At 27.4% G+C, this 27,799-nt stretch overlaps 1 protein-coding gene across 5 annotated transcripts; it reads right to left on the bottom strand.

The window, feature by feature from the left end:
• Nucleotides 1–586: 586 nt before the first annotated feature.
• LOC129966566 (uncharacterized) lies at nt 587–26,114 on the bottom strand. 5 transcript variants are annotated; one of them, XM_056081017.1, is made up of 6 exons: nt 25,980–26,110; nt 21,247–21,454; nt 19,811–20,060; nt 10,988–11,069; nt 10,315–10,429; nt 587–953 (listed from the first exon to the last, which is right to left on the bottom strand). In XM_056081017.1, the coding sequence occupies exons 3-6, from the start codon at nt 19,861–19,863 to the stop codon at nt 808–810; spliced, it is 396 nt and encodes a 131-aa protein (XP_055936992.1). In that variant the 5' UTR covers nt 19,864–20,060; nt 21,247–21,454; nt 25,980–26,110; the 3' UTR covers nt 587–807. The 5 variants fall into 5 exon arrangements, with proteins under 5 accessions (XP_055936992.1, XP_055936993.1, XP_055936991.1 ...); XM_056081018.1 differs by having other exon boundaries at nt 21,266–21,454; XM_056081016.1 differs by lacking the exon at nt 19,811–20,060 and having other exon boundaries at nt 21,266–21,454.
• Between the last annotated feature and the right edge of the window lie 1,685 nt (nt 26,115–27,799).

Here is a 27,799-nt window from a genome sequence, read left to right as displayed (position 1 = left end):
GAATTATTTATTGAAAATGATATATCAAATTATATTTTTCCAACCATTTCCGAAAACATATTAGCAATCTTATTTTGTATATGCACATTTATTACTCATTTCGCTATTATAATCTTAAACGATTGTTTACTTTTTCTCTGATTGCTAAGAAAAAAAATACTATACTAATTCTGTTTTTGTTTTGTTTTTTGTTGTTGTTGTTGTTGTTTGTTTTTTTTACGTTATTTTAGCTATTAAGAAATTATTAGATTGTTATTTTTACGTAAAAAGAAGATCTGGAAAAGATTTAGAAGAAAAATTTTAAATTTATAAAAATAGCAAATGAACAAAAAAAATTCTTGAGTTATGTTTATTTGACATTCTTTTCTTCTCGGACAGTTTTGGTTAAATTTCCATTATTTTGAATAAAGTGTCAAATTTTCGTAATTCATTTATGTCACTTACCTTCTAGTAGACTAGAACATAAAAATTCAGACAATCGTGTGTTTCCTACGTTATTTAATAACTTTTTAGTACGTTCTTATTACATCAAAAGCGAAATATTTTCTTATATTAGGTAAAATAAATGTCCCACTAGATATCTTATATTTTATTTATAATGCCACAAAAATATTCGTGAGATTACAAATTTACAAAAGCACTGTTAGAAAGTTCGTTGTTTCTGCTTCGTGATTTACTCATACAACACTTTTTCGTCCCAGAAAGACAGATAGTTATTTTCTCCTTGATTTGAAGAATATGAATACTGCTTCTGTTTCTTTTTTTTAAATACTTTTTGTTCTAGATTGTTTTATTATGGTGCTGAAATCACAATTTGGATTTTTCTCCACACATTCCAGAACCGAAGAACCACACAGCTTTGGCTATACATCGTAGGCCGGGTTGGCATGGACAGTGCACGTTTCCCAGACTATGACAAAGATCTTTTAGTCCTCCAAGAGGCTTGCATTTCCCTAAAAAAATATTTGAAAGCTTTCTTTAATCCTCTTTTGAAATGTAAGTAATCAAGGAAGTTGGAAGGATTGGAAATTTAATAAAGATAACATCTGAACTAATATGAGAACTTGATAATTATAACTGAAATAATATGAGAATTTGATCATTACATCTGAAATAATATGTATAGTGCATAAAAATCTTAATGACCTTTTGATGTGGTCACCAGTACCGTGTACGACATATTTCCGCTATGTGAAAGTTGCAGATTCTTTGAAGCAGAAACGTTTTTTCTGCAAATGGTTAAGATCTATTATTTAAGATTTGAAAAGGTTCTATAGCAGCCAATATTAGGGTTGCTTTTTTTCCCTTCTCTAAGATTGGGGATTATTTTATATTGCTGTTATTATGATTTGATTCCAAAGAAGGAGCCGATTCATGATGTTCTATCAGATATCAGAAACCAAGCTAGTTCAGAATATTTTTGAAGAAATAGATTTCACCATCCGGTTCATTCATTTTGGTTTAGTTATATTCAAGTCCCGTTTTAAAGCAACACAAGGGTTATTTTGGAACGAACCTCGTAATTTTGAACCACAGTCAGATGAAAAGGATGACGCATGAGCTGGCATCCCGCCCTCGCCACACCACATCACACCAGTGGGAGGATGTTTGGCCCGGACGGATTTAACATGCAGCTGACCCTCTTACACGACGGCTCTTCGGTGGAATCGGTCTCGAACTTGAAACCCTCCAGTTTCAAAACCCAAACCTTACCACCAGTTCAGTTATAGAACTTTTACTATTTTAGGTATTTTAAATTTTTACATAGGGACAATAGCAAATTTCACATAATGCTGGTAATTGCATTGAAATGCTTTAAACATTTTAAACCAGTACTTAACTTGTATCGGCTGTAATTATATGATTATTACCAATGCATGGCGTTCACTGTGAAGATATTCCAGAGATTCTTAAATACATTTATCACTCCATCCGATTCAATGATAAAACTTTTACTGTTTCACGTATTTTAAATCTCCACGTCGCCGGAAGCAAATTTCATATAATGCTGATAATTGCTATAAACAATTCAAACTAGTACTTAACTTGTATCGGCAAATTATTTGATTGCATTATTAAATTTCCAGGTCTGAAAATTATGCAATCAGTTATAAATTCTAAGTAATTTAAATATTCATTTTCTGTGTTCCCCTCTTATAAAAGAAATTGCATAGTACTAAACATTAAGAAATGGATGTGCAATTCGAGACAATTCACGTTGATAATGAGTCAAAAGTTTAAAAAAAGGCCATTTCACCAGTAGATTCATATTAACAAATACTTTATTAACAGCTATATAAAATGCTTGAAGTATACATATGACAAATTCAGATTATTAATGCTTTTAAAATTTAATTATTTTTTATACACAAATGAAAGATCTGTGTGAAATTTTTGATTCGATTCGTCAACCAGAAAGCTACTGTGCATTCAGTTTTCTTTGTTGTAATCTTCTAAAGCTTCACAAAAAATGTTCCACATATACTAAGATATTTATACCAAGATTAAATATGAGCGATATCTTTCTCATCGAATAAAATGATTATACTAAGCAAAACAAAGAATATTTATTTTATCTGTTTCTAATCATTCAGTTAATTTACATAAACGTAACTACTGACAAATGAAAATATTAAATACTTCAATTTATTCGTCTACAAACAATCGTGTATAAAATACTAAATCAGTTTTTTAAAACCGTAGAATTCAGAGAGGTAAACAAATTAGTGTAATTGATTTGATACATTTTTACTTTCTTGTATACATAGTATAGAGAAAGTATAGTAATCGTCAAAAATTTCGAACTCGAGATTTTGACGAATCTCCACATTTTAAACCTTCCTGAGTTCTAAAAACACATTTTTGAAACATGTCCGTCTGTCTGTCTATGACAAAGATAACTCAAAAATGCATTGAACAAGACGATGAAATTTGATATACGGTCTTTAATACCAAATTTGATATATGGTTTTTATACCAAATTTGTAGATTTCTATCAAATTTTGAGAAAATTCTTCTAACAGGAATGTCTGTTCTGATGTTCGAGGAGAGGGGGTGCCAGCTCAGGTGTCGTCCTCGTCATCTGACCGCGATTCAAAATTACGAGGTCCGTCCCAAAATAGCCCTAGTGTTGCTTTAAACAGGACGTTAATATATCTAAAGTAAATCTAAACTAAGCTGATGTTCGAATATAATTTAATACGATAACTACAAAACGGAAGGAGCTACATATATAAAATTAGATACGCAGGATTAACATCTATTATCTACCACCTTTCAAATTTGGAGCCAAACCCAAAAAAGGGTTAGACCGTTTATTGTCTTTTAGAAACACGTAAGCTCGATAATTCAAAAACATAATGACGTAAATATATTAAGTTTGGTATGTTATTTCTGTGACTACAATTGTAGTTCTGTGTCATTTTTTTTTTTTTTTGTTTATTTTAATCGGTTGGGGAAAACGCATTTAAGAGAAAAATTCGATTTTGAATACTATTAACTGCCTGCCAGGGATTAATCATCATATAATTAGACAAAGATTATACGGTAGATTCAGTAAAAATGCTTAATTCACGCCAAAAGTTAATATTTCGAAATTATTGCACGTCAATGTCATTTAAGGTGTTTTCTAGAATAACACCTTTATTAGAGAAAGCTTTGAGGAGAGCATTCCTTATGATTTTATTTTAAAACTGTACGGAAAAGTGAAAGAAAATTTCGAATAAATGTTTCAGAAATTAATCTCTAATAATATAAAAATCATGAAACTGAAAAGCAGCAAGTAACTATTCATAAGTGTAAAAAGTAATTGTAGTAATTTTATGGATGCCATTTGAAAGCATGTGTGCAAATATATTTAATAAATTTTATTGCAAATTTTGGAACCCTTCTTATTTGAAGGAATTTAAGAGAATCTCGAAGGGAACACTTTTTCATTTTTCCACTACTTAAAAGAAATTCATAGCATACCATGAAGCGGGGGAAAACGGTGCATCAGGTGAAGTGGGTCAATATCCGGAGGTTAACAGGTTAACATGAACTTTTCAAGGATATGAAACAGGTCAAGGAGATCCTATCCATCTTAATATTTCTCTATCAAGAGAACAAGCGAGAACGTAGTGTCAAGTCCTTCTTAAAAAAAAATCTTTGATTTCTTCTTTATTTCCTTACGAAATATTATATTGAATTTTTCATAAGAGGCAAAAGAAACATAAAGATCACGTGCCGAAACACAAAGAATTATAAAGAAATCTTCTTAAAAAGGTAAGAATCAAGTTTTGTATTCTATGCGCTAGAATCCTATCTTGAAATAAGTGCTTTCTTTTAAATTATATTAGAATAAATTTTAAAGAAAAAATTACAATAATGTTTTTTTTTTCTCTTTAATACTATTGGGTAAGATTTAAATAACAACCAAAATTCTTATCAAATTTTGAAAGATATATAAATGCTCAAGAAATATTAACAACCATTTTCGAAATATTGAACATTAATCATTATATCAATGTATGTATGAATATGCTTGATTGTTATTATTAATATTTTTTGTTAATTCTATGTCATTGAATTAAACACAAGCTATTTATGCAAAAAATATAATGTTCTTGTATATTCTGTTCTTAAGCATATTCTTATAAACTAGCCTAATCAAGAACATTCTGCTAAACATTTCGTCTAATCATAGATGATTCGTAATCTAATTTCAATTAATTTTATAAAAAAAATTGTCATTTTTGCAAATTTAGTAGATTTTGGGCAATCTACAACACTACAACGGTTTTACTCTTATAATCCGGAGCTTTCAGGAAAGCGTGAAGCAAGTGAAGAAAACGCTAATTATTGCATGCGGACTTAAATGACCTTGACGCAACACCAACGATAAGAATTTTAATTACATTTGCAATTGTTATATACTACATCATGAACATAAATTTTAATACTGAAAGATTTTTTAATGAACTTCTATTAGCCTCGCAATTTACAGGTCAAATACCCGCAAAATTACTCACAGTCTATCGCCTATAGATAAATATTCATTATTGTTCTTATCCTTTCACGAATTCTAATGAAATCCTTGAAACCAATCTTTAAAACTTACATAAAAGAAAACTATTTCATCGTCCATCTTTTTCGTCCTAACTGCTTAGAATTTTAAACAAAAGTTAATTAAAAGTAGCAAAAAAAAAATTAAAAAAACATAAATAACTTTTTTTACGTGTGATTGTATGAGATAAATCAAATTTCAGTTATATTTTGAAAGTATCAATAATAGCAACTGTCAATAATATAAAATTCGCTTTTAGCCGCTTCTCTCAATAACACTAGCAAAATCTTGTTCATTTTAATAAAAGAATTCTTATTAATTTATAAAAGTTTTTTAATATATTTTATTTTATCTTTTTATTGACTTTTTACCGGAGAAATTGTAACAAAAAATTTTATATATACTCTAATATTTCTTCCTACACAAAAAAAAAGTTTTAATTTCGAAATATCAGAAATAGTGAAAGTTATTCTTTGAATGAAAACAATGTAAGAATTTGCAACTAAAAAGAACAAGAATTTCATTTAATTTTCTGCTTCCGAAATAAGCAAAAGATGTAGAAAATTCGCTTGCCAGACACACAATATTTTGCCACATTTTTAAATTCTCTGCTGCATTACTTTAAGAATCAATATACAGCCTTTTCAAGAAAGATATTTGCTATTATTACTTCAAAAAGTTTTGTTGGTGCAGTTTTTAGTTTTCTATTGGATTCTGTAAGATTAAATTCCGCGGCATAAAAAATACTTATTGGTGTAAATGTACTTCGTTACAAAATAGAATAAAATATCCAATAGCCGATATTTCAAGCAGCAGACGATATTTCGGTTGCTATGTATATTCATTCTCGGTAACGGCTTAATTACTTTTCGTGGTATATTTATTGTAAATATTCTTTTTAAATTTTTAAAGAATACTGAAAAGGTAGATGGTTAAAAATTATATCCACGCATTGTAAACTGGCATTTTGTAAAGAAATACTTTTTCAATAATAGAATTTAAATTATTTTGCATGCGAAATTTGTTTTGTTTTTTTCATATATGTTTAAATTTTAAAGAGGAATTCTTCGTTGAGAAACTATGATTTATTTATTTTTAAATTAATGACAACTGAAGAAATGACATTTACATATCTACCGAATTTATTGCTTTATAGCAGTTTAGCAATTAATTACTATAAAATACATAAGTAAAAACAAAAAGATTAGATTTAATAAAGCAATAAAATAGTATTGAAAATCAGAAATCAGATGCAGGGCATATAGTATAACTGTAATTAGAAAACCTAAAAAATGTATCTATTTTGATACAAAAATCATTTTATGAAATGAAAATCGAGATTAATAATTATGATGTTTACATACAGAGAAGCTTGTTTATCTGAAAGGTTTTAATTTTAATTCGCCATTAATCCTAATTTTCTCTCTGGTCCTTCTAAATTAATATTAATACAAAATAATGTTAAAATGTATAATTAAATTCATTTTGGATTATTTCTTAGAAATGTCTATAAAATAAGAGAATTTATTATGAAATTGAGTTATAATTTACAATGAAATATAGAAGTTAATCGAGAGAAATTGAAACTAATAAGTAATTTGAATTTCAGCCTTTGTTTCCTCAAAAAAAAGTCTTTAATAATGTATCCGCCTAAATTAAAAACCCACTTTTGATCAAAAATCGCGAATTTATTTTGATATTTTATATGAAGACATATTCTTTTACTTTCTCGAATACATTTTTATTTTATATCAATAATAATTACAAATTACATGAGAGATTTTATGGCATGAGAAGTGATATGAGACATTTTAATAAATTTTAAATACTGAAGATGAAAATGCAAAGAATAGTTAAATCTTTTTTTCATTTTTTTATTTAAGTAATTTAAAAGTTGTTGACCTTTGCTATTTCATTTCTTTTTCCATATACAATATATTATTTTGGAATATTTTCAGAATGAATTTCTTTGTTCTTGGTAGCAGTGTCGCAAGTTTAGATAATCCTGAATCACTAAAGTATCATGGATTTTACTGATTCTGCAATCTCTGACAATAAACGAGTGGGAAATGTTTAAATCATACTTATGGCAAATATTATTTGATAACAGTATATCGGGGTTAATCAACTATATTTTCAAGCTATGAAACAGAAGAAATATAGAAATGAGTCATAACAGCTGCACAGCAGATCACAATTCATATTCAGTAGAATGGGGGAAAAGACAAAAAAAAAATATCCATAAACGAAAATTTCAAAAATGAATACATTTCACGAAAAAGAAGAAATAAGCATTAATCTGCGAAGTTTTGAAGAAAAATCTTTTTTATTACATAGATGATTAAAAATGAAAACTTTAAAACCATTTTTCTCAAAATGTGATTTTTTTCAAAAAAAAAATCCTTTTTCAGACACAATAACTAAAATACTAATTAAAGTATTAATCCGAAAGAGGCATACATATAATTTATACATAGGGAAGGAACAAAAGTATATGTGCAATACGGAGCCATTGTAAAGTTATGCGTTTTCTAAGCTTTGAAAAATATCAAAATTTCATAAAAGTCTATGATTTTAGGTTAGAACTCTTGCAATTTGCAAAACTTTTGAGTTATTCATAAACTTTTGCATCAGACTCTATCTAATTAATGCATCATTTATTATGAATATAAAAGGGTATACCTTTTTTATAGTTTGTTTTTTATTGAAGGCCTTTGAAAGAAAGTCAAATTTGGGACGAAGACTCTAAGCTTTCTAAAATATTTTTAAATAACTCAATTATAAAATATTTCTGTACTATATATTAATCTTTATTCATGGAATTATTCGATTGGAATATTTCTTCCCAGACTATTAAACTATTAATAGAAAATGAATAATTATTAAACATTTCGCTTTTGCTGTTCAAGCAGACTGAAAAATATGAATTTAACGATAACTGAAATTCTTTCTATGCTAAATACTTTATCCTGCTTTCAAACCAAAAACATAAAGCATCAAGATAATCATTATAAGTCGTAGTTGTAAAACTCATTCCACATTTGGCGAGTTGTTGCTTTAAAAACTAATTCATAGTTGTAGGCTTCAATGAGTTTTTAAGAACCCACAAAAAAATATCATTTAAAAAGAGTATACATAATAAATTTCATTAAAAGTCAATAAAAATCTGTATTTAGAAAGTAAATCAAAGAGTAAAAGTCAGTTATGTCACCATAACAAGTAACTGTTTATAGCTAGAGAGAAAATATTTTCCAAGATACAACTTATTAAAGGAAATAAAAAAACAGCATTCATTCAATTAGCTTGAGAAACAAATTTTTAAAAAAGTAAGTGTTTATAGTTGGTGAGAAAATATTTTCCAACATAAAACTTATTAAATGAAATTTAATAAAAAGACCGCCTTCATTCTGAAAAATAAATTTAAAAAATGTTTAGCATCAAATAAGATGGAAGGAATAAAAATCTACTTTGCAACTATTCTATATAGAGAGAGAAAGCAAACTTCAGAACTAAAAATATTTATTAATTTTTTTTAAAAAAATCAAATAAAAAATAGCGAATCATTAAAAATAAAAAGTTTAAATCGTAAACAATATATCGTCTCGTGTAACGACAATCATTATGAAAAATAAAACTTCATGTCGAGTGACATGAATAATATGGAAGACAAAATTACGGAAATGGTAGAAAATATGCATCAATGATTTTTTTTAATTTTAGATTACTTGATATGAAAGAATATTACTACTTCTAAATAAGACATCTTTTATCCCAATAATGCTGTATAATGTATACAAAGAATTTATTTCCATGGGCGCAATTAAACTTAAATTTTAACGACAGCTCCACTTTTCTATTACCATAATTGACTAAGTTCTGAGACATTGAATTTTATTATTTTAAAACAATAAAAGACCATCCCAGAGGAACAACGATCATTGATCGACTAATCTTCCTTGAAGCAATCGTTAAAGTTGTCTAAAATCATCTAAAAAACGATACTTAAAGCTTCATAACTCGGTCGGTTTTGAAGCAGCAAATGGAGTGTTGTTCGTTTTAAACGTCAGTGGATCAAAAGTATTTTACTAAACATTACTATTGAGGGGCAAGCAACATAAAAATTTAGATTTTATAGTTTTTATAAAAAAAATACATTTATGGGTGGAAGCAAGATAAAAACCGTATTATTTTTATATCATTTAACGCAACTTCCCAGTTGGAACTGTCTTCGTTTAGCCATATAATAATGACTTTGAAAATAGTATTGGTTTCTCAATGAAGGTGGGAAATCTGTATAGAAGTTTGAACATTTTGTGGTCCAACTTTATCAGAGTTTATATACATTTATTTTTATACGGTGTTTAAATATTTTTCGTCATGAAGGAGAGAAAAAAAATGCCTCACTTAGATGATGAATTAGAAGCTACATTTTTCCTACTTTCCTTCTTACTCCTTTTATTTTTCTCATTAAATTGAAAATGAATATCTGAAGAATAATCAAAGAACATAGCAGGTAAAGACACATAAATGGAATAAATTTTATTTGAGTATAGCTTCACTTTCAGAAATAAAGTACTATATCGAATCCGACATTTTCAAATTGCGCTCTTCTGATAATAAAAAAAAATGAATAAAATATATGCCTTATTTTCCAGAATAAATACGTTCAGAAAATCATTACTGTAACTTCTAATTAAATGACAGTTGGGACATCTTGTATGTATATCCAGTTTGTACCAATAAAAATTATTTCCTATTAAATCTTGAATACAAAAATATATATTCATACAATAAATCATCTATACAGTGCATTAAGCACCTTAAGAAACCTATAAACTTATTTTATTTGAAATTTTATACCAAATGTTTCCTAATACTTTATATTCATTTTCACGAATAAAATTTTTATAACATTCTAAATCTAAATAAACAGTATCTTTTAAAAATATTAACAAATGCTTTTAAATTATTCTTCAAAATCCTTAAAGATAACTGACAATATTGAATGACTGCGTATTTAAATTTCATGTGTAAATAATATAGTGCAATGAATGCATTTTAGCAAAGATTTCATAATAGTAACTCATATAAATTCATTTTACGATTTAGAAATTTTATTTAGAAATTTGCACAATAGATGGCGCAACGTATCTATCAAAAATTCGAGTAAATAGTTGAAAATGCGAACTATTTCAAACCTATGCGAAAAATTACAAAGGAAGAAGTAATGTGCTATGTAAAAGTCACATATCTTGTTATTTAATACTTACATATTATATCTGTAGTATCATCAAGTGTGGGTACAGCTTCGAAGGTGCAGCATTCATTTTCGGAGCAGTCGGCATTAGTAATACAGGACTTGTCTTTGTCTCCTCCTATTTTATTCTAAAAATTTTAAGAAAAAGAAAAATTATAAGCAACAATGAAATTTAAAAATTAAATAAGTAAATTATAAAAGAAAAGTTAAATGTTAAATGCTGTACTTAGTGTTAAATGTACAGAAATATAATATATTAGCCGTAGAAATAGTTTAATAATTTTTAAATTAAAATTAAACTCATCTGCTTTGTATTAAATCAAAAGTCTCGATATTGTATATCTTTCTGCCATCCTTCAATATCCACATTAAAGTACAAATATCATAACAATATTATTAAGTTATTTGAGCACCTACAAAGAATTCTTAAATTTCACAAATAAAATATGAGTCTAGTTTTTATTCAGGTAATTCAACTATGTCTTTATTTCAAAAGAATTATTTTTAAAAATTATTTCAGAGTCATAATAAGGAATTAGAAATTTAATAATTAATTAGGGTCGCTTAAATTCCCTTATAACTTTGCTTGAGTCTGCTTCTGCATATATATAATAAATAACTTTTATAAAAATTTCTCAGTTAATTTTTTTGAAATCAAACATGAAATTTCAAATTCATATTCTTACCTCCCAGTAGGAGCTGAAACTCACGGAAATGCTCACACACAAAATAATGCACCATCCAATGAAAATTCGTGAAGAAATCATTCTAAAGAAAGAATGAATAAAGATTAAACAATGTTAAATCTAAGAAATGCAATAAAAGAAAGTGAGATATGTAATGAACTGAAATTAGAATTTCATATTATGATATATAATCGTTCACAACCATCTGTAACGCTATGGCAAAGTTTAAAATTATCCCCGCTCCGTTTACCTTCGACATTATGAGATGTGAAAATCCCAATTTGTGTTTTTACGTCAAGTAACTCAGAAAGTTTTTTTTTTTTAATTGAAAGTGACTGTTTTATCTGTAACTAACGCGACTGATGTTTTATCAATGTAAGAATAAATAATATTCAGGTTGGTTTATTACATCTCCCTTTATGGACCAAATTGAAGGTTATGGTTAAAATTTTCTATGAGCATTTTTTTTATTTTGTTTTCGGTATTTCGTTTTGAGATATCGTGTTCACATGCACACTAGTAGATTTCCTATACAATCATACCGCCCAAAATACAACAGAACCATATATTTTTTATTTACAGAGAATATGCCCAATTTCATCCTTTTAGCTAATGATAGTTTCAATTGTCGTGTTCAAATGCAACTAGAATAATAACATAATTACAAAAATAATTTTTTTCGATCTCAAAACGATCCAAAATATGAAAAAAAAAAATTATAAAAATCTCGAAAATGAATTTTTTTGTCTAGATGATAGAGAAGATTCTTTATCTCTGAGAGGTTGATAAATAAAGCTGATTGGTGTAAAGGAAACAAACAAAACAAAACAAATATCAGCTCTTTATACACCTAATATGGCTACGGAATGAGTATGAATTTAACAAATCATTCTATAAACATTAAATATTTTATATAAAATTTTGCTACAAAATGACTTTAAACATTTTAAAAGAGTAATTGGTAAACTTTAAAAGGAAAGAAGTAATTTCGTACAGATTTCAAAAGCCTAGGGATTTCTATTGTATTATATATTTATTATATATAATATTATAAAATTTTCTGTATAATTTGGCAATAATATTTTGTGCAATATCATGTGCTTGGCTATCAAAATTATTATTCTATATATCCCTACAAAAAATTGTTTTATATATCCCTATAAATACGATGCTTTTGTTAAATTAATTATTTTAGTTCTCTAATCTAATAATGCATCTCAAAAAAAGGAAGGTGTTTTTACATATATACTTAACTTATGAATAAAGATCAATTTTAAGTAAGAATATATATACTAAAAAATTTTTAATGTTTTTCCTAAATTGCTTACTCAGAATTATATATAATTTCGTACAAATGCTTCGAAAGATTTTTTTAAAAATATATCTTTTGGTATGGAGACTTAAATTTCATCATACAACTTTAGGTACTACCCATATGGCTTAAGCTAGGGCAGATTTTGTTTTTGTGCTTAACCTTTAGCCTGATTTTTCAATAAGGCATTCTTTAATCATTTCAATTCATTGATATACAGTGGCTCAAACTATTAAGAGTACACCTTATTTTTACATGATAAATACGACTTTCATTATCAATAACACATTACAGAGAAGTGCAAACATGTTTTTATTTTTACACATAACAAATGGTTTAATTTAAAGTAAAAATAAAGAAAAATCAACGAAAAACTTCTAAACTGAAAAGTTTCAGAAGCATTTTAAATAAACATATGCAGAATCCTCAATTTTTTGCCTCAAAAAATTGGGAATACAATAATCATAGAAAGAAAGTGTCAATATTTAATTGCATGTCTTTTGGCTTTTATAACGGCCTTTAAATGTCGTGGTATTGATTCAAGCTAGTAAAAATAAGGTGTACTCTCAATTGTTTGAACCATTGTACTTATATTTACCGAAAAGGAATAAATTCATTATTCGAATTTGATAAAATCCCATGATTGGTCGAATGCTCTTTGTTCTGTTACTACACATTATTTATTGTCTTTTAGTCATTACAAGCATTGTAAATGTTTATAAAAGATAAATTGCCATTAAATTAAATGTCAACTCGTAACTTCATTAAAAGAACAATGTATATGCATAGCTGAAGCAGAATAAATATTTACTTCCGCTTTCCGAAATGAGAAAGATAGCAATCGCTTGCAGTAAATGTTCCAATTAATATCGGATGTTCGTATTTTGCAATGAAGAGAGAAGTTTCATTAAGCGAATGTAAAAGAATCCTCAGAAACAACAAATCATCGAATCATTGGGGTTTTATTTGTCTGCGAAATTAATATAAGTTTATTATTTTAAGATCTTATCTTATGACTGCCTGATATAATTGTTTCTTGTAAAACGTTACTGTGATGAAAAATTGGAATTGTAAATCTTTATTTGTGTTACAATAATTAATTTATTAATAAGTATATAATTAGTCACCTTCGGTAAAAGCTTGGTCGTCTAGAATACTGGTATTTCAGACTGTTAAACTATTAACATGGAATGCATTTATTTAAAATTCTATCTTGTTATTTGATAAGAATGAGATACGTTTGTTTAAAATATCTTTTTGATATTCGAAAAAAATGAAATATACGAAGTTAATGGAATGAGTCAACATCAAATTATAGCGTATGCATATTAAAAAGAGCATGTAATATGGAATAAAAACGAAAATGAAAATCCTACTTCGGAGTTAATGTAAAAGAAAGCCATTATATATTTAATTTTAAGACCTGCAAGAGATTGAATGGTCTGACGGAATAATCAAATTACTTTGAATTTCATAATAATAATAATTTTAAAAAAATTATCGCTTCTGTATCAAATGAAATTTTTAAAATTTATGAAATTAGAGAACCTTTATTCCTTTATTCTTTTATTCTAAAGTTAAACTTTGATTGTAAATACAACAATTTCAACACAATTTTATTAGTAGCAAGCCTTATACTGAAACATACTCAGATGGAAAAAGAAGCCGAATCTTCATATTTTTAATCATCAAAGGAAAAAATGTCCAGAATGAATTATCAGTGGCAATTGAAAACGATTTGAGCTTCACTTCAACAGTGAAATATATTATTGTAAAATATGCTTAAAATATTTTTAAAAATAGAAAAAAAAATTATACGGAAATAAAATTGTTATCAAATAAAATGACATTTTTTTAGATTATTTTAAAATAATGTGAAAATAATTTTTGTGCTATAATATTTTCGGAAGTTTTACTTGTGCTGTAATATATTCAAAATTTCACTTAACTTTTAATTGATCAAAATTTTTTTTAAAAAATGGCCTTAAGATATACATTTGCTATCTCTAAACTATATTTGTTCCAAGTTTAGTAGCTCTAGGTAGAATGGTCTAAATGTGAATAAGAACGGTTCCACGTGCCCTTTTAGACTGGGCCTTTATTGTAAATTCAATTTTCTTAAATATTTGGGACATAAAATAAACAAGCTATGTTGCAACGATGTAAATGTGGGTTATAGAATCATTTTTTAGAAAAACCGTCAATTTGTGACAATTAGATAACAAGAGTTTACATTTAGGTATTATCAATAAGATATTTTAACAAGTCATTCTTATTCCATTTTAAAGTAATAAGCAAAATATATTTTTAAATCTTCATGGGGGAAATTTGTTCGGCTTTGAATTACTGTAATAAGTCTATTAAAGAATTTGAAGGCAAAGTTAGAAGTTTTTTTTTTTATTATATTCAAAAGTTGCTCAAACAATATCACAGATATTTGCCTAAATTGTATATTAAAATCAATAGAATTATTTTCTTAAATTAAAGGAATAGGTTAAAAAGCAATTATCCACCATTAGGAGTTTTCAAAAAGTCAAGGCAAAAAAGGCGTAACTTTAAAAGCATCAAATACTGGTTCAAAAAGAATAGAAACTAAAGCTTTGTGGCTTTGTATAATAAGATAAGAGAGAAAAAATGCAGAAGAAAATAATTCAGTGCATAAAGTGTCATGGATTCATATATTATGTGCTTCTTTAAATCTAAGAACCAAAGATACTTCCGTTCTGATTGTATTTAGAAAAAAATATTAGTACAATCTGGACTCCTTAATTGGAATGAATTCTTTTTTAATAAAAAAAAATTTCTTGAGTTAGCTGATTGCATTGTTTTTGAAGACAAATAAACTATAAAAAAATTACTATTTTTCAATCATTTTCAGAATTATTACTCAATTACTGAACGTTAAAAAAATTATCCAAATTCACCCTGAAGTAGAAAAGGAAAGAAAGAAAATTACTATAAACGTTATTCAAAAAGGGAAAGAAAACTGCAATAAATATACTGCAATTTACTGCAATAAATGTGATGTAATTATTACTTAGTATTGTTCAACTCTTCAAAAGATGGAACTTTTTAATTGCAAAATATTTAAAAATCGATATTGTCATGGAATATAAACGTAATCATATATTAAAATGAATATGAAATCTCATTAAAAGAGGTGGCAAATTCTGTTATATTGTGGGATTAATGTTAGAAGTAGAATTGAGATTCCTTAGTATATTCTTTTGAGAAAGTCACGCTGAAGAGGTTTTTGTTATATAAAGAATCCCAATAAAACTTTAGACACTTTAGATATATTCTAGTATTATTAATATTATACATTAATAAAGTTTACAGATCTTTGAGATTGCGATCATATTGTGATCATATATCATCTTTGTGATCATATTTATGATCAGCGTGTCAATTTTGTATGTTTTCAAATGAATTGAACATGAATTTTGTATTATTCAATTCCGTTCATTTCGTAGGGTTTACGACTGCATAGGCAGAAAAATGTCTTTTGAACCTTTTGTCGAATTTTTTTAATAGTGAATTATTCAATTAAAGAATAATTAATCGAAACAGTGAGTATCTAGAAATAATGACTTCCTCTTTCCAGTTCGGAAATGTTCGTATTAAAAATTTGAACCTTTTAATAATTTTAATTTCTAGTTCAAATTGCTTATTTTAGACAAAATGCGTAAGTCTTTGAATCAATAGAATTTCGCTCATATTTGACATAAAGTTCTAAAAGAATGTTCAATATTAAATATCTGTGGAATATTTTTTGCTGATAAATACTGAACAAAAATATGCAAACAAATGCTAAATAAATCACGAATACGAATTTTTTTTATTACGTTCTTTCGAATATTTTTACGTATTCGCAAAACTACATATTGTAATTGAATCCTTCAGCGTCATATTATTCCACAAAAATTTTACTGATTTGTTCTCAGTAGAAAAATACAAATGTCATAGCAATGTGCATTTCAATATGGATTTCCTGATACATATTGCGTGATATTTCAGACAATTGAAAAAACACGCATGTTCCTTTGTGAATAACGCAATATTTATCAAATAAGCCGGAAATGTTATTATGAAAGAGAAAGATGAAGGAAATGAAAACGATATAAGCCTTTCGATAAAAATATAACAGAAAATATTGGAAAAGTAATAACAAAAAATATTTTTCACACATAAAAAAATATTTAAATTAAATAAGCAGGGAAACAATGTTAAAATAATCTAATTTATTTATTTAATTAAAAAATATTTGAAGATATATTTTTTTATTTTTATGTAATTAATATTCCTTAGAGAGATTAAATATTAAAAATACATGAATTTGTTAAATATCTTCAGGCGACAAAACTGCAAAAAATACATTTTTTATCCTCGATTTGGATTCAGTTTCCGTGACGCGAAACGTGCATGTTTGTCTGTTACCGGCAAAATTTGAAATTCAGCTTGCTATAGAAAGTCAAATGACCAATGAGCAAAATATGATGTACATTACCGACTCATTTCACAACAATATTTATAATTTATTATGTTTTCTTTAATAAGGAAAGCATAAACTCTATCCTGTACAAAGTTTATTTTCCTATAAAGGTATTTTAAATAAAGAATTTTCAAACGCACTCTTTTATAACATTTTTTAAATGATATTTGTATTTCTATGAATGCAGGTCTTTTAAAAAGACCTGTTGGTGGCCTTTCTTACTTTGCTTATATACCATTTACCATTATATAGATATGACATATATTCAAATAATTTTCATATTTCAAGATTCATTTGAAAATGCCTAAACATTTTGTAGCATGCAGGCGTTTTACACATTAGAGGAAACATATAAGAGACAAACCTCGCTTAGCGGACACCTCGCATAACGAATAGCACAAATTATAACAAAAAAGTTACTCGTGCGATGTTTTGCAGAAAGAGCAGTAAGGAAACATCGTGACATTTACATGCTGGATTTGCTTGCATTAGTCTGTGTTAAGCGTTTATTTAAAAAGAGCCCTTATATCTAAATGGAAGAAGTTTTGGTCGGATAGCGTTGTCGAACGCAACTCCTAGGAATTTAAGAAAACGTCTGTCCAAATCGACGAAATTTCATCTCTGACGAAGATTATAAGGCTAGAGGTACATAACAACGACAATGATGAGTTGGTGGAAGAACATAGCCAGAACTATTGAAGAGCTTATGGAGCTCCATTCTGTGTCATAGCAAAAAGATGCGGAAGACGCTTAATCAGGAGAGGAATAAATAATTGATGTAGCAGTGCAGCAACTGTCTAGTGCAATAAGCAAGATGTTGACAGCATAGGATATTATCCCATCGTATATTGTGTGATGGATATTATTCCATCGTATATCCTATATTATACCCTGATAAGACAGTAGCTAAGCGCGGTATAAATTCGTTTAACGATAATGCTATAGCTCATTTCTGCCAAATTTGGAATCGCAGTTAAAGACAATTTAGACAATTCTCTTATAAGAAATGAATTCATTATAAGTGATAAATTATATTGTTATGAATTTACTTGAGTATTTTTGGGGGAATGGAACGCATTGTTCTCTTTAATATGGTTTCCTAAGGTTAAAAAAAAAATTCGTTTGAGAGTGTTTCAGCGCTGAGAGAGTGTTTCATCTCGAGTAGTAATCCGGAACGAATTATGTTGGATAAGAAGGTCCAACTACATCGCTATCGATTGTATGCAGTTAAACGTCAACTGCAATATGCACATTTTGACAAATAACCATTTTAAAATAGCATAATAGAAACAAAATCAAATTAAGTTAATTAATTAATTAATCATAATTACAATTAGTCCGTTGTACAACTTCTGAAGTCTATGTAGTTCTGCCTAAAAAAACTACTTAATTATGCTTAAAACTATAATACCTAATTCCAAAATTCTGTTTAGAACTTACGCCTCGGCTACTTGAATCTTTTTCTTTTATCTTTGTGAATATATATATGTAATGATATTTTAAATAATAATTTAATCCTAATTCATTTTCAAAGTTTTATCTTAATTCAGCCCATATTAAATTCATTCTAAAATATTCTCTTATTTCCTGATCCCATTCCACTTTTTCTATTTAATCAATTCAAAAGTAGCTTTGAAAAATGCTTAAATCGGCACTTCACACGCTCCGAGTGGAGGGATAAAAAACTTTCAGTCAAGCGAATTCTTTTAAAAAGATCCCTATGATTCCCTTGCCTGGGTCAACACGTGTAGAGAAATCCCTATCGGAATCTCATGGTATATAAGCCCAGAAATCGATTCGTGAACACATTAATTTAAAAACGCAACAACCTAGCACATGAAATTTAATGTGAGGCACTTTCATCTAATTTACAGGTTTCTATCAAAGTGAGGACGAAATCTATGTCCGAGTGAACATGATTCAGAAACACAACTATTTTGATGGATGGAACTAAGCATACAGATTTCTACTTCAACTTCATTAGTGAGATTTTAACGAACGAATCTTTAATGTTCAAAATTAGCAAAGAAAACCAAGAAGATTCCATTTTTAAAATATAAAACCGGCAACTGCTATTCCAACTTCTCATCTTTCAACACTTCTTAGTAATTCACACCACAACGCAAAGGTGCAAATTGTGTGCAAGAGTTAAACAAGTACTCTGATTGAACTCGCCTATAACTTAGGAAGATTTTACTAATGATTATTTTTAAAATCTTCGCTCGGCTGTAATTAAAATAATTTAAACTACAAAAAATCATTATATTTAAATTATTGCATAGCCATCAAAAACGCATTGAACTTCCAAATAACTTATAAATACATTGATAGATTAAAGGACCATTATTAATAAACATTTTCACATTCAATTATTTCTGCTAAAAATTTCATTCGATAAAAAAATTCCTCAACAACCCTTTATCTCCCATTCGAAGATAGCCTGAAGAAAATATAAGAAATGGAAATAGCCTAAATGATGGAATCAGCAATGAAGCATTAACTGTTTATTAATTAAAAGCAAGTTACCGATTTTCCAGTTAACCTTTTAAGATTATTTTTAAATGAAATGATTCATAGCTAAAAGGAAGGAGAACAATTAAATTTTATGACTTATATCCGTATTAATAATAGTCACGACTACCATAAAGTCAAATGAATCTCCTAACCTCAACTTCAAAATGACTCAAAGTCCTTAAATAACATCAGAAGTGCATACAATAGCGTGAGACAATCATATAACATTCGCTCCCGATATTTGTTGTGGTTTCTACATCTTTAACATTGACTTCCTAGAAATATCTATCACATGGTTTAATTGATATCTCTTTTTCCAATGAATAGTTTTACTTTAACACATGAAATTACACTTATGAAATATTTAACACCAAAGCTAATAAAAAATTATGAAGAAATTAAATAACTGAAAGTAAAAATTATTTTATTCAATTCTACGTTAAGAATAATTATTTATACTGCCGATTTTATATGGCGCATAAAAAGTATGTAAACTGAAACTTACATATGAATAACTAAAAAGAGAAATCCTCGATCTTCAAAAGCACGCGGACACATTGAATGACATCATCTACTCCAATAAGAATGCGGGTACTAATTAATAGTGATTTTCTGTCCAGGTTGCTTACTATCTATGTCTCCAACAATATTGTAGTGAACAATATTGTAAAACATTATAATTTCAATATTCAACAACATTATACAACATTGCGAATAATGTTTGATAGCATACCAGAAACGCATGCTAAAAAAATCTGAAAAAATAAAATTTGTAAAAAATATAAATTTTCCGAATTATCAAATATTAGAGTAATATTAATTTTTTATCAAATATAAAAGGTCAGGTCCCTACATATTTCATTCTGTTCACTTAATTATTATAGTATTTATAAAGACAGAACCATTGTTTAAATACGAAATAAAATACGAAAATAAATGCCTCATATTCTTAAGTCATGGTAAATTAATAAAAAAACGAATGTATTTTCATTAAAGTAATAAAATAAAATATAAAATATATCGCTAGCAGGTGGATTAAGTTTTTTGTTTTGTTTCATTTTTTTAGAATGCCAGACTAAATTGTACAGTTTATTAAAAAAAGAAGCCTCAAAATAGGCATTGCTTCAAGCCAACAAAAGCTTATAGGCAAGTCCTATAATCGGAGAACCACACTAGAATTAATGTGCCCTCAAGGGATGCAAGGACGTCATATTGTTTTGCGCTATTTTTCGTTTTCGGGACTAATAAATATAAATAAATAATTAGTACAAGTAAGCAATAATAACTATATTGTATTAATAAACAAAAGTCTTCATTCTCCTCTATTCCAGAAAAAAGCGACTTAAGCTTCTTCGAGATATTTACGAAAATATTTGAATATATTACAAATATTTGAATATTTTATTAGACGTTTGTAATTTTGTTTGCGCGTCCTTCTATTCTTTAACCGAAAACAATGCTTGTAAGATCCAAAATTAATGAATGTCGTAAAATAATGATTTTGAAATGTGCGAACTTCAGTGTGCTGATTTTGCAGTTCTTTTCACAATTTAGATTTTTGTTAACTCTTAAAAAATATTTTAAAAAAACAGTCTCGATTTTTACATAATTTCTGCTTTTTTTTAAAAAAATAAGAAGTAAATTCGACATTGTTAATATTTTTTTTTCATTAATTGACTCAGAAGAAAACATAAAAAAAACTAAGCAAGTTTTAATGTAGCACTTATTTATCGCTTATTTTAACAGTTCTCTTGTAAAGCATCGATTATTCTCTACTAGATTATAAAATACACTCATGAAGGGCATACAATAGCCAGTAAAATAATTTTTTTTAAAAAAATAGTGACCTAAAAATAAAGAAATTATTTCAAAATAGGTGGTTATTTTCCATTTGCAAAAAATAAACATGAGCAAGAAATAAAACTGAAAATGAATAACTACTGCTGTTCTGATGCAATACTTGTTCCGCAATTCTTGTTCTTTTTGTATATGTCTGTGTAAAAGGCGCGATCCTGTACGATGAGTCAGAAATAGGATCATTGTCATTGAAATTTCCCTCTCACAGCAGCAGCCTTGCTTACGCCATTCACGTAAAAATGCCAGTTGCTCGTGGAGATGAAACGGTCAAGGCTTCGCTGCGTCAGCACACCTAGGCAAATAAAAGAATTTTCTCGTTTTCTTATTGTTGCTGGAAGCGTGCATTTAGCGACGCATGATCTTTTTTATTTTTTGAGTGATTATCTTATCTTGAAAAGTTTCAGATAACGACTCATACATTTGAGAAATTCTACAGTATTGTCTTCTGCGCGGTAAAGTTTTCCGTGAAAAGTTTGAATTTATCTACCTATTTAATTTCGTACCAAGATTGCTACTGGAAGAAAAGTAGTAATTTCAAGATTTTTTGTCGGCTTTTTGATTGCATGAATTAAATCTTTTATTGTGGCGTTAATTAAAATCTATATAATAAATTTTTAAAATTTATACGATATTTATTCATAAAAAAAGAAAGAAATTAAAGACACCATGTGTTTTTACTTAAAACTAATTGAAGTATATCTGAGTACAAGATCGATGTTCAATTATTTATATCATATAAATTTTCAACACATTGCCCAAATAATATACATTATTTATCAAATCGCGTTCTAGACAATTTAAAAAAAAACTTTAAAATAGTTCGAGGAATGGTTTTAAAATTCATTTTGATTTTTGAAAAATGCATTTTTGAATATAACTCATTCAACTACGGTATATATAGTTTTTTTACAAATGATCAATTAAATTACAACGATTCCCATATTAATGTGAGCTTCTTAAGTTTGTGAGAAATAATTTTTGTTAATAACAAAATTTAAAAAATGTCTCTTTCAGATAATAAAGCTGTACTTGTATAGGATATGTTAATCAACTATTTCGTAAATGTTGATTTCGTTCTTGAGAAGAGATGGTACAGTCTGTAGAAGTAGACCACTGATATACAAAAAAATCACACAGTTCTGTTTAAAAATGGGCTTTCAAATAAAATTATCAATATATATATATATATATATATATATATATATATATATATATATATATATATATATATATATATATATATATATATATATATATATATATATATATATATATATATATATATATATATATATATATATATATATATATATATATATATATATATATATAACACTTTATTCGTATTATCTTGTGAACAAAGTAAGTAAAGTAATTTTGCTTGGATGTTAACTGGCTTGGAATATGTTGTTAGAAAGGTAAAAATCTCGGAATAAGATAATATCGATTCGTAAATAGATCATCTAGAACAAAGGGGGTGGAAATGATGGGGGTTGAAATTTTCATTTCTCTATAACTTTCCTGACATTGAATATAGAAAAACAAAACTAATTAACCAAATTACAGCCTCAATACGAACTCCTTCTCACAACTTTTGCATTTAAAGTTTTTCGATAACTGTAATATCTAGGGGCTAAAAAGTGATTTTCAAGCCCCATTTGATGCGTGCCTGCCCCATTACTGAGAATATACTGTATTAAAAAAATAATGTATTAACAAAAGACAATCTTTATGACTTTTACCCAAGTATTTATTAACCGAGTAATAACAATTAATTGCCAAAAAACATTGGCAAAGATATCATGTTAGTCTATTGACTATCTTCGCTAATGCCATGCCATTAAGCTTAAAATTTGTCAATGGCATGCAGTTGATAATAAATTCAATAGTGCAAAAGAATGTTTTAAAAAAACTGATGGTAAATTTCATTTTACACCTTTTAATAGTAATAATTGAAATATTTAAATATTAATAAAGAAAGGCAGACGATTTTTTTCCTCAAATATAAATGAAAAACCAAACGATAAATCCTTACTTTTTACCAAAAAACTTTTTTGTTTGCATTTAATTGTAAGAACAATATTTGCAAACGATAGCTAATTTCTTCAAATATATTTAAAATGCAGAGATAATATTTTAGTTCTTTCCAATTAAAACAAACTTTTGGTGCTTTAAACTTTGTAACAATCCTAGATTTATATATTATTTTTATAATACTAGTACTTGGATGTTATTTATTTTTCAATAAATACTAAATTATTCGATAGCAATACATACATTACCTATAGTTGTTTCAATATTTTCTTTTATTTCAACGTTAATGAAGTATAGAGAAAATATTGTAATCGTCAAATTCAAGATTTTGATGAAACTTCGTTTCGGGCCCTCTGTGTCAGAAAAAATATTTTTGGCCTTACAACTGTCTGTCTGTAACAAAGATAATTAAAATACGCTTTGTGGTAGATAAATGAAATTTCATATACGGTCCTTTCTCCAAATTTATAGATTTCTATTAAATGTTGAGCAACATCTATTCAGAGGAAGTTTGTTTGGCTGTTTAAGTGAAATGGAGTCAATAATTACAAAACACAAAGAGCTAGGTAAATAAAAATAGCACACGTTTAACATCTCCATTAGAGAATAGCGTCAAGTTTTGAACCAAATCTGTCAAACGGTTGATCATCTGTCTGTCTGGTCATATAAATGCGATAATTCATAAATACAATGACTAAAATAAATGAAATTCGTAATATTGTTCCTGTGACTACAATTTTGGTTCCGTGTCAAATTTTGACGTTAATTGGTCTCTTAAAAAGACATTCAAAACATGTATTCTCAAAATAGATTCAGTAAAAATGGTAGATTCATACCAAAGGTCTGTACTTTGTGATTGTCACTAAAGTCTAGAATTTATAACTACTTAGCATAACGTTAGTGAACGCCATTCAAGTTATAAGTGACTTTCACCAAGGTTCATAATTTTATGCCGGGGGGTATTAATTGGGGGATATCCGAGAATGTTTCAGGAAAACCATTTCCGCGCAATTTTGTCTAAGGATTGAAAGGTATTTGAAAATAGTAACTTAAATGTAAAAGAATCAACCTTTGCCTTCCAGCTTGCAGTGAGGATTTTTTTTTCAATTCATTAAATACCAGGGGAATTCACATTTAGTTCTCACTTTAAAATATTCAAAAAGTTAATAATCTCTAATAATATTTAATCATGCATCATGGTCGGGTTTTTTTTTCTGTGCATTCTGATGAGCCATTCTGTTTCTCACAATCTTCATTCCATGATATAGCTTTATGTTACTAAATTGTTTGAATTCATTTTGTACTGTATATAACATTTTATGATTCAATATCTAGATATCCTAATATAATGAAAATGCAAGAAAAAAAATCAGCAAAGCTTTAATTTGAAATTTTAAAAATATATCAAAGAGCCATACCATGTCCATATAAAATCTATGAAGAATTTCGCAATAAAAACATTAGTCAATATGTTTTTCTCAAATAATTCTGAGATTTTTGTTTGTTTAACAAGAAATTCTTCAAATAAAAAGAAATGAAATTAAAATTTATGTAAAAATTCCGTTTCATTTTCAAAGCAGTTCGCATCATGGGCCTGTTGTGCAAGAGAGTAATTTTTTTTTTCAGTAAAATTTTCAGCAAATGGAAATAAAATTTAATTTTAATATCTTTAAACATTTCGGTAAATTAAATTTAATTTCAAGTATTCCAATTATATACTGTCACCCATTGCTTATGCTATATTTTTATTCGTCCGCTTCATCTAATGCATTCAGTTTTCTCTGTAACATACACACACAAAGAAATACTTTAAAAGAGAAGAAAGAATATAAAATTAGAAGAAAAAAAATAAGATTGAAAAAAAACCATGTTATTAAATAAATAAAAGGCTCATAAAATCGCTCAGAATGTATTTTCAAAATAAAAATATTAGGAGAGAATGTTTGATTGAAAATTTCGTAAATCGTTATGTTCCTTTGGAATTGTATAATTCGCTTTGTGGACGTTGTTTCGCGCATTATTTAATACAGAGAGTGATTGCAATGTAATGGCTTTATTTCTGTCTATAAATCCGTAGAATTTTCAAAAACCAATATACTGAAAAACAAACGAGTATTTTTAAAACTGTGAATATAAAAAATTCGCAATTCATCAAGAAACCTTTAAATTGTTATTGCAATGCTTTAATATAGACAAACCACAGTCGTCATTATGAGGATTTTTACAGATTTGATGTTTTTTACGACATATTTTTTTCAGTCATATAAATAATTTTCCTTTTTTCGCTATTAATAAATCTCGCAGAAAGTAGATTAAATAAAAAAAAATATCTTAAACTAAGGTAGTGAAGATTCAATAAAATTGTGAAATCATTGTAAAACCAATGACTAAATTACAAAATTTCATCTTTTGCAAAATTTCAAAATAAAAAGATATTTTTTTAAAATATATATATACTTTTATATAAAGCCTAACTAGCAAAACTGTTAATTGCGAAGCATGTTGTGAAGTATACAATACATACAGCTAATTAATGTGCACTTAAAAGAATATTTATAGAAGTTAAAAATCTTAGTCCATCAAAAAGTCACGAAGAAACTTTTTATACACGGAATTAACAAGCACAAACGCGTTTTGAATTACATTTTAAATTCAACTACATAAAGCATTATTATAAGCATAAGAATTTTACTTATCTTTATTTGGCTGAATTTCCTATCAAGCATATTTTAAGTAAAAGTAAGAAATTCGAATAGTAAAAGATTCCATAAACTTTTACTTACTGTGCAAGTGTTAGTTGTATTTGTATTTTGCTTGTAAATAAAGCTCCCAAACATTGTGCTTATATATTATCAGCCAAAATATACAATGGCATTCTTACTAAAAACACATCATGAGAGAATCATAAGTAAATGGCAGATGTCGATAAAAGCTTCCAAACGAATTATCGAATCACTTTGCTCTTTTTAATTCTGATAAGTATTTGATAATACTGCACATATGCTGATAATCTGTAAAGCACTTGCATTCTATCAATTACCCATAATTACAAATAACAACCAACTGCAGAATAAAAGGAACAATTACATTAATTATATCTCATATAAAATATAGAAAATAGATGTAATATTTGAAACTTAAGTCAGTAATGATTGTTCTTGAATTTTATTAAATTCCCGAACGAAAATTCTCATATTTTTCTTAATACAATTCCATTAGTGAGACCCCAGAAAATAAATTGAAAAATTTGAAATATAAGATTTTCTGAGGGCTATAATTCTAGTTTTTCAGCGATTAGGGAGGAATAGTTTTTTTAATTGCTGTTCATAAATTTATTCCTTTTTTGATTTGATGATTATTGCATATATTGCTATGAATCCATTTGCTCAATTAGTTCCATGTTAAGGGCGAGAATTTTACAGATACTTTATTGGATGTCAGGCCAATGAGACTTCTGGCCTTGAAGAGGAAAAAAAGAAGACCCCAGAAACGTCTAGAATTTCGTTGATATTTTGATAAAGAATGAAGATACGAGTCTTTCTAGAATGAAGGCAATAAAAACCCGAGATAGAGCTCAAGTCATTAATTGAACGAACCCGGTCTAAGGAGTTTTTTCGTGTCCAGTGACTACTATGAACAATTTGCGCTATTGCAGTTATTTAATAGCGATTTGTTACTTGTTCGTTGCAAGTGCTGTTTCTGTGTACTCTTCGATTGTATTTTCGTACAAAATAAAAAGTCGCTCTCCGTTATTCAACATTTCACCGTACATTCATTGATGGACTTTGCTGTAACGATATAATCAATGTGTGTTTAAGTTACTTGTAATAATTAAAAATTTAAATTCATATAAGTTTATTAATTCCTTTAGACTAATGATAAGTTTATTTGATTCTTCTAAATGGAAATAGGATTATTTTATATATAATTTCTTCCAATTTAGGTAATTTCAGTTTGTTAATATATTATCAAATCTATATAAATAAAAGCAATCCAAACTACTGAATAGACTTTTTTTTCAAACTCTGCTCACAAATGTTATAAATATAATCAATTCGTTATGAAAACCAAGTGATAGCAATGCAGATGTGAAAGGATGTAGTGACAACCAGTATTTTCAGATAAAGTCCGCCACTGATATTTTATAAATAAATTTTTATGAAACTTAAAATAAAAATGTACAGTTTGCACAACCAAACATTTTTTGGGAGTACGCTATATAATATCTATTCTTTCAATAATTTTGATATTTTTATTTTCTTATATATGAAGTATACAAAGAGAAAATATTATGATGTCAAAAATTTTGAGATTTTGACCATGAATTTACACATTTCAAATCTCCCTAAGTTCCCCCCCCCTCAAAAAATAGAATTATATCTGTCTGTGAATATTGTAACTCAAAGATGCTGCAAGTTATTCCGATGAAATTTCGTATGCATTCTTTATACAAATTATGTAGACTTTTGTTAAATTTTGAACGAGATCTGTTCAGAGGAATCTTGTCTGGCTGGCTGTCCGAGAACAAGTGAACACGAAAATTACGAAACGTAAAGCGCTATATTAATAGAATTTGCTGCACAGCCTGAACGATTAAAATTTA

This window comes from Argiope bruennichi, chromosome 4 (assembly GCF_947563725.1).
Source record: "Argiope bruennichi chromosome 4, qqArgBrue1.1, whole genome shotgun sequence".
NCBI lineage: Eukaryota > Metazoa > Arthropoda > Arachnida > Araneae > Araneidae > Argiope > Argiope bruennichi.
Note: the sequence above shows the minus strand (reverse complement) of the source record. Positions and strands in the feature narration are given on the sequence as shown.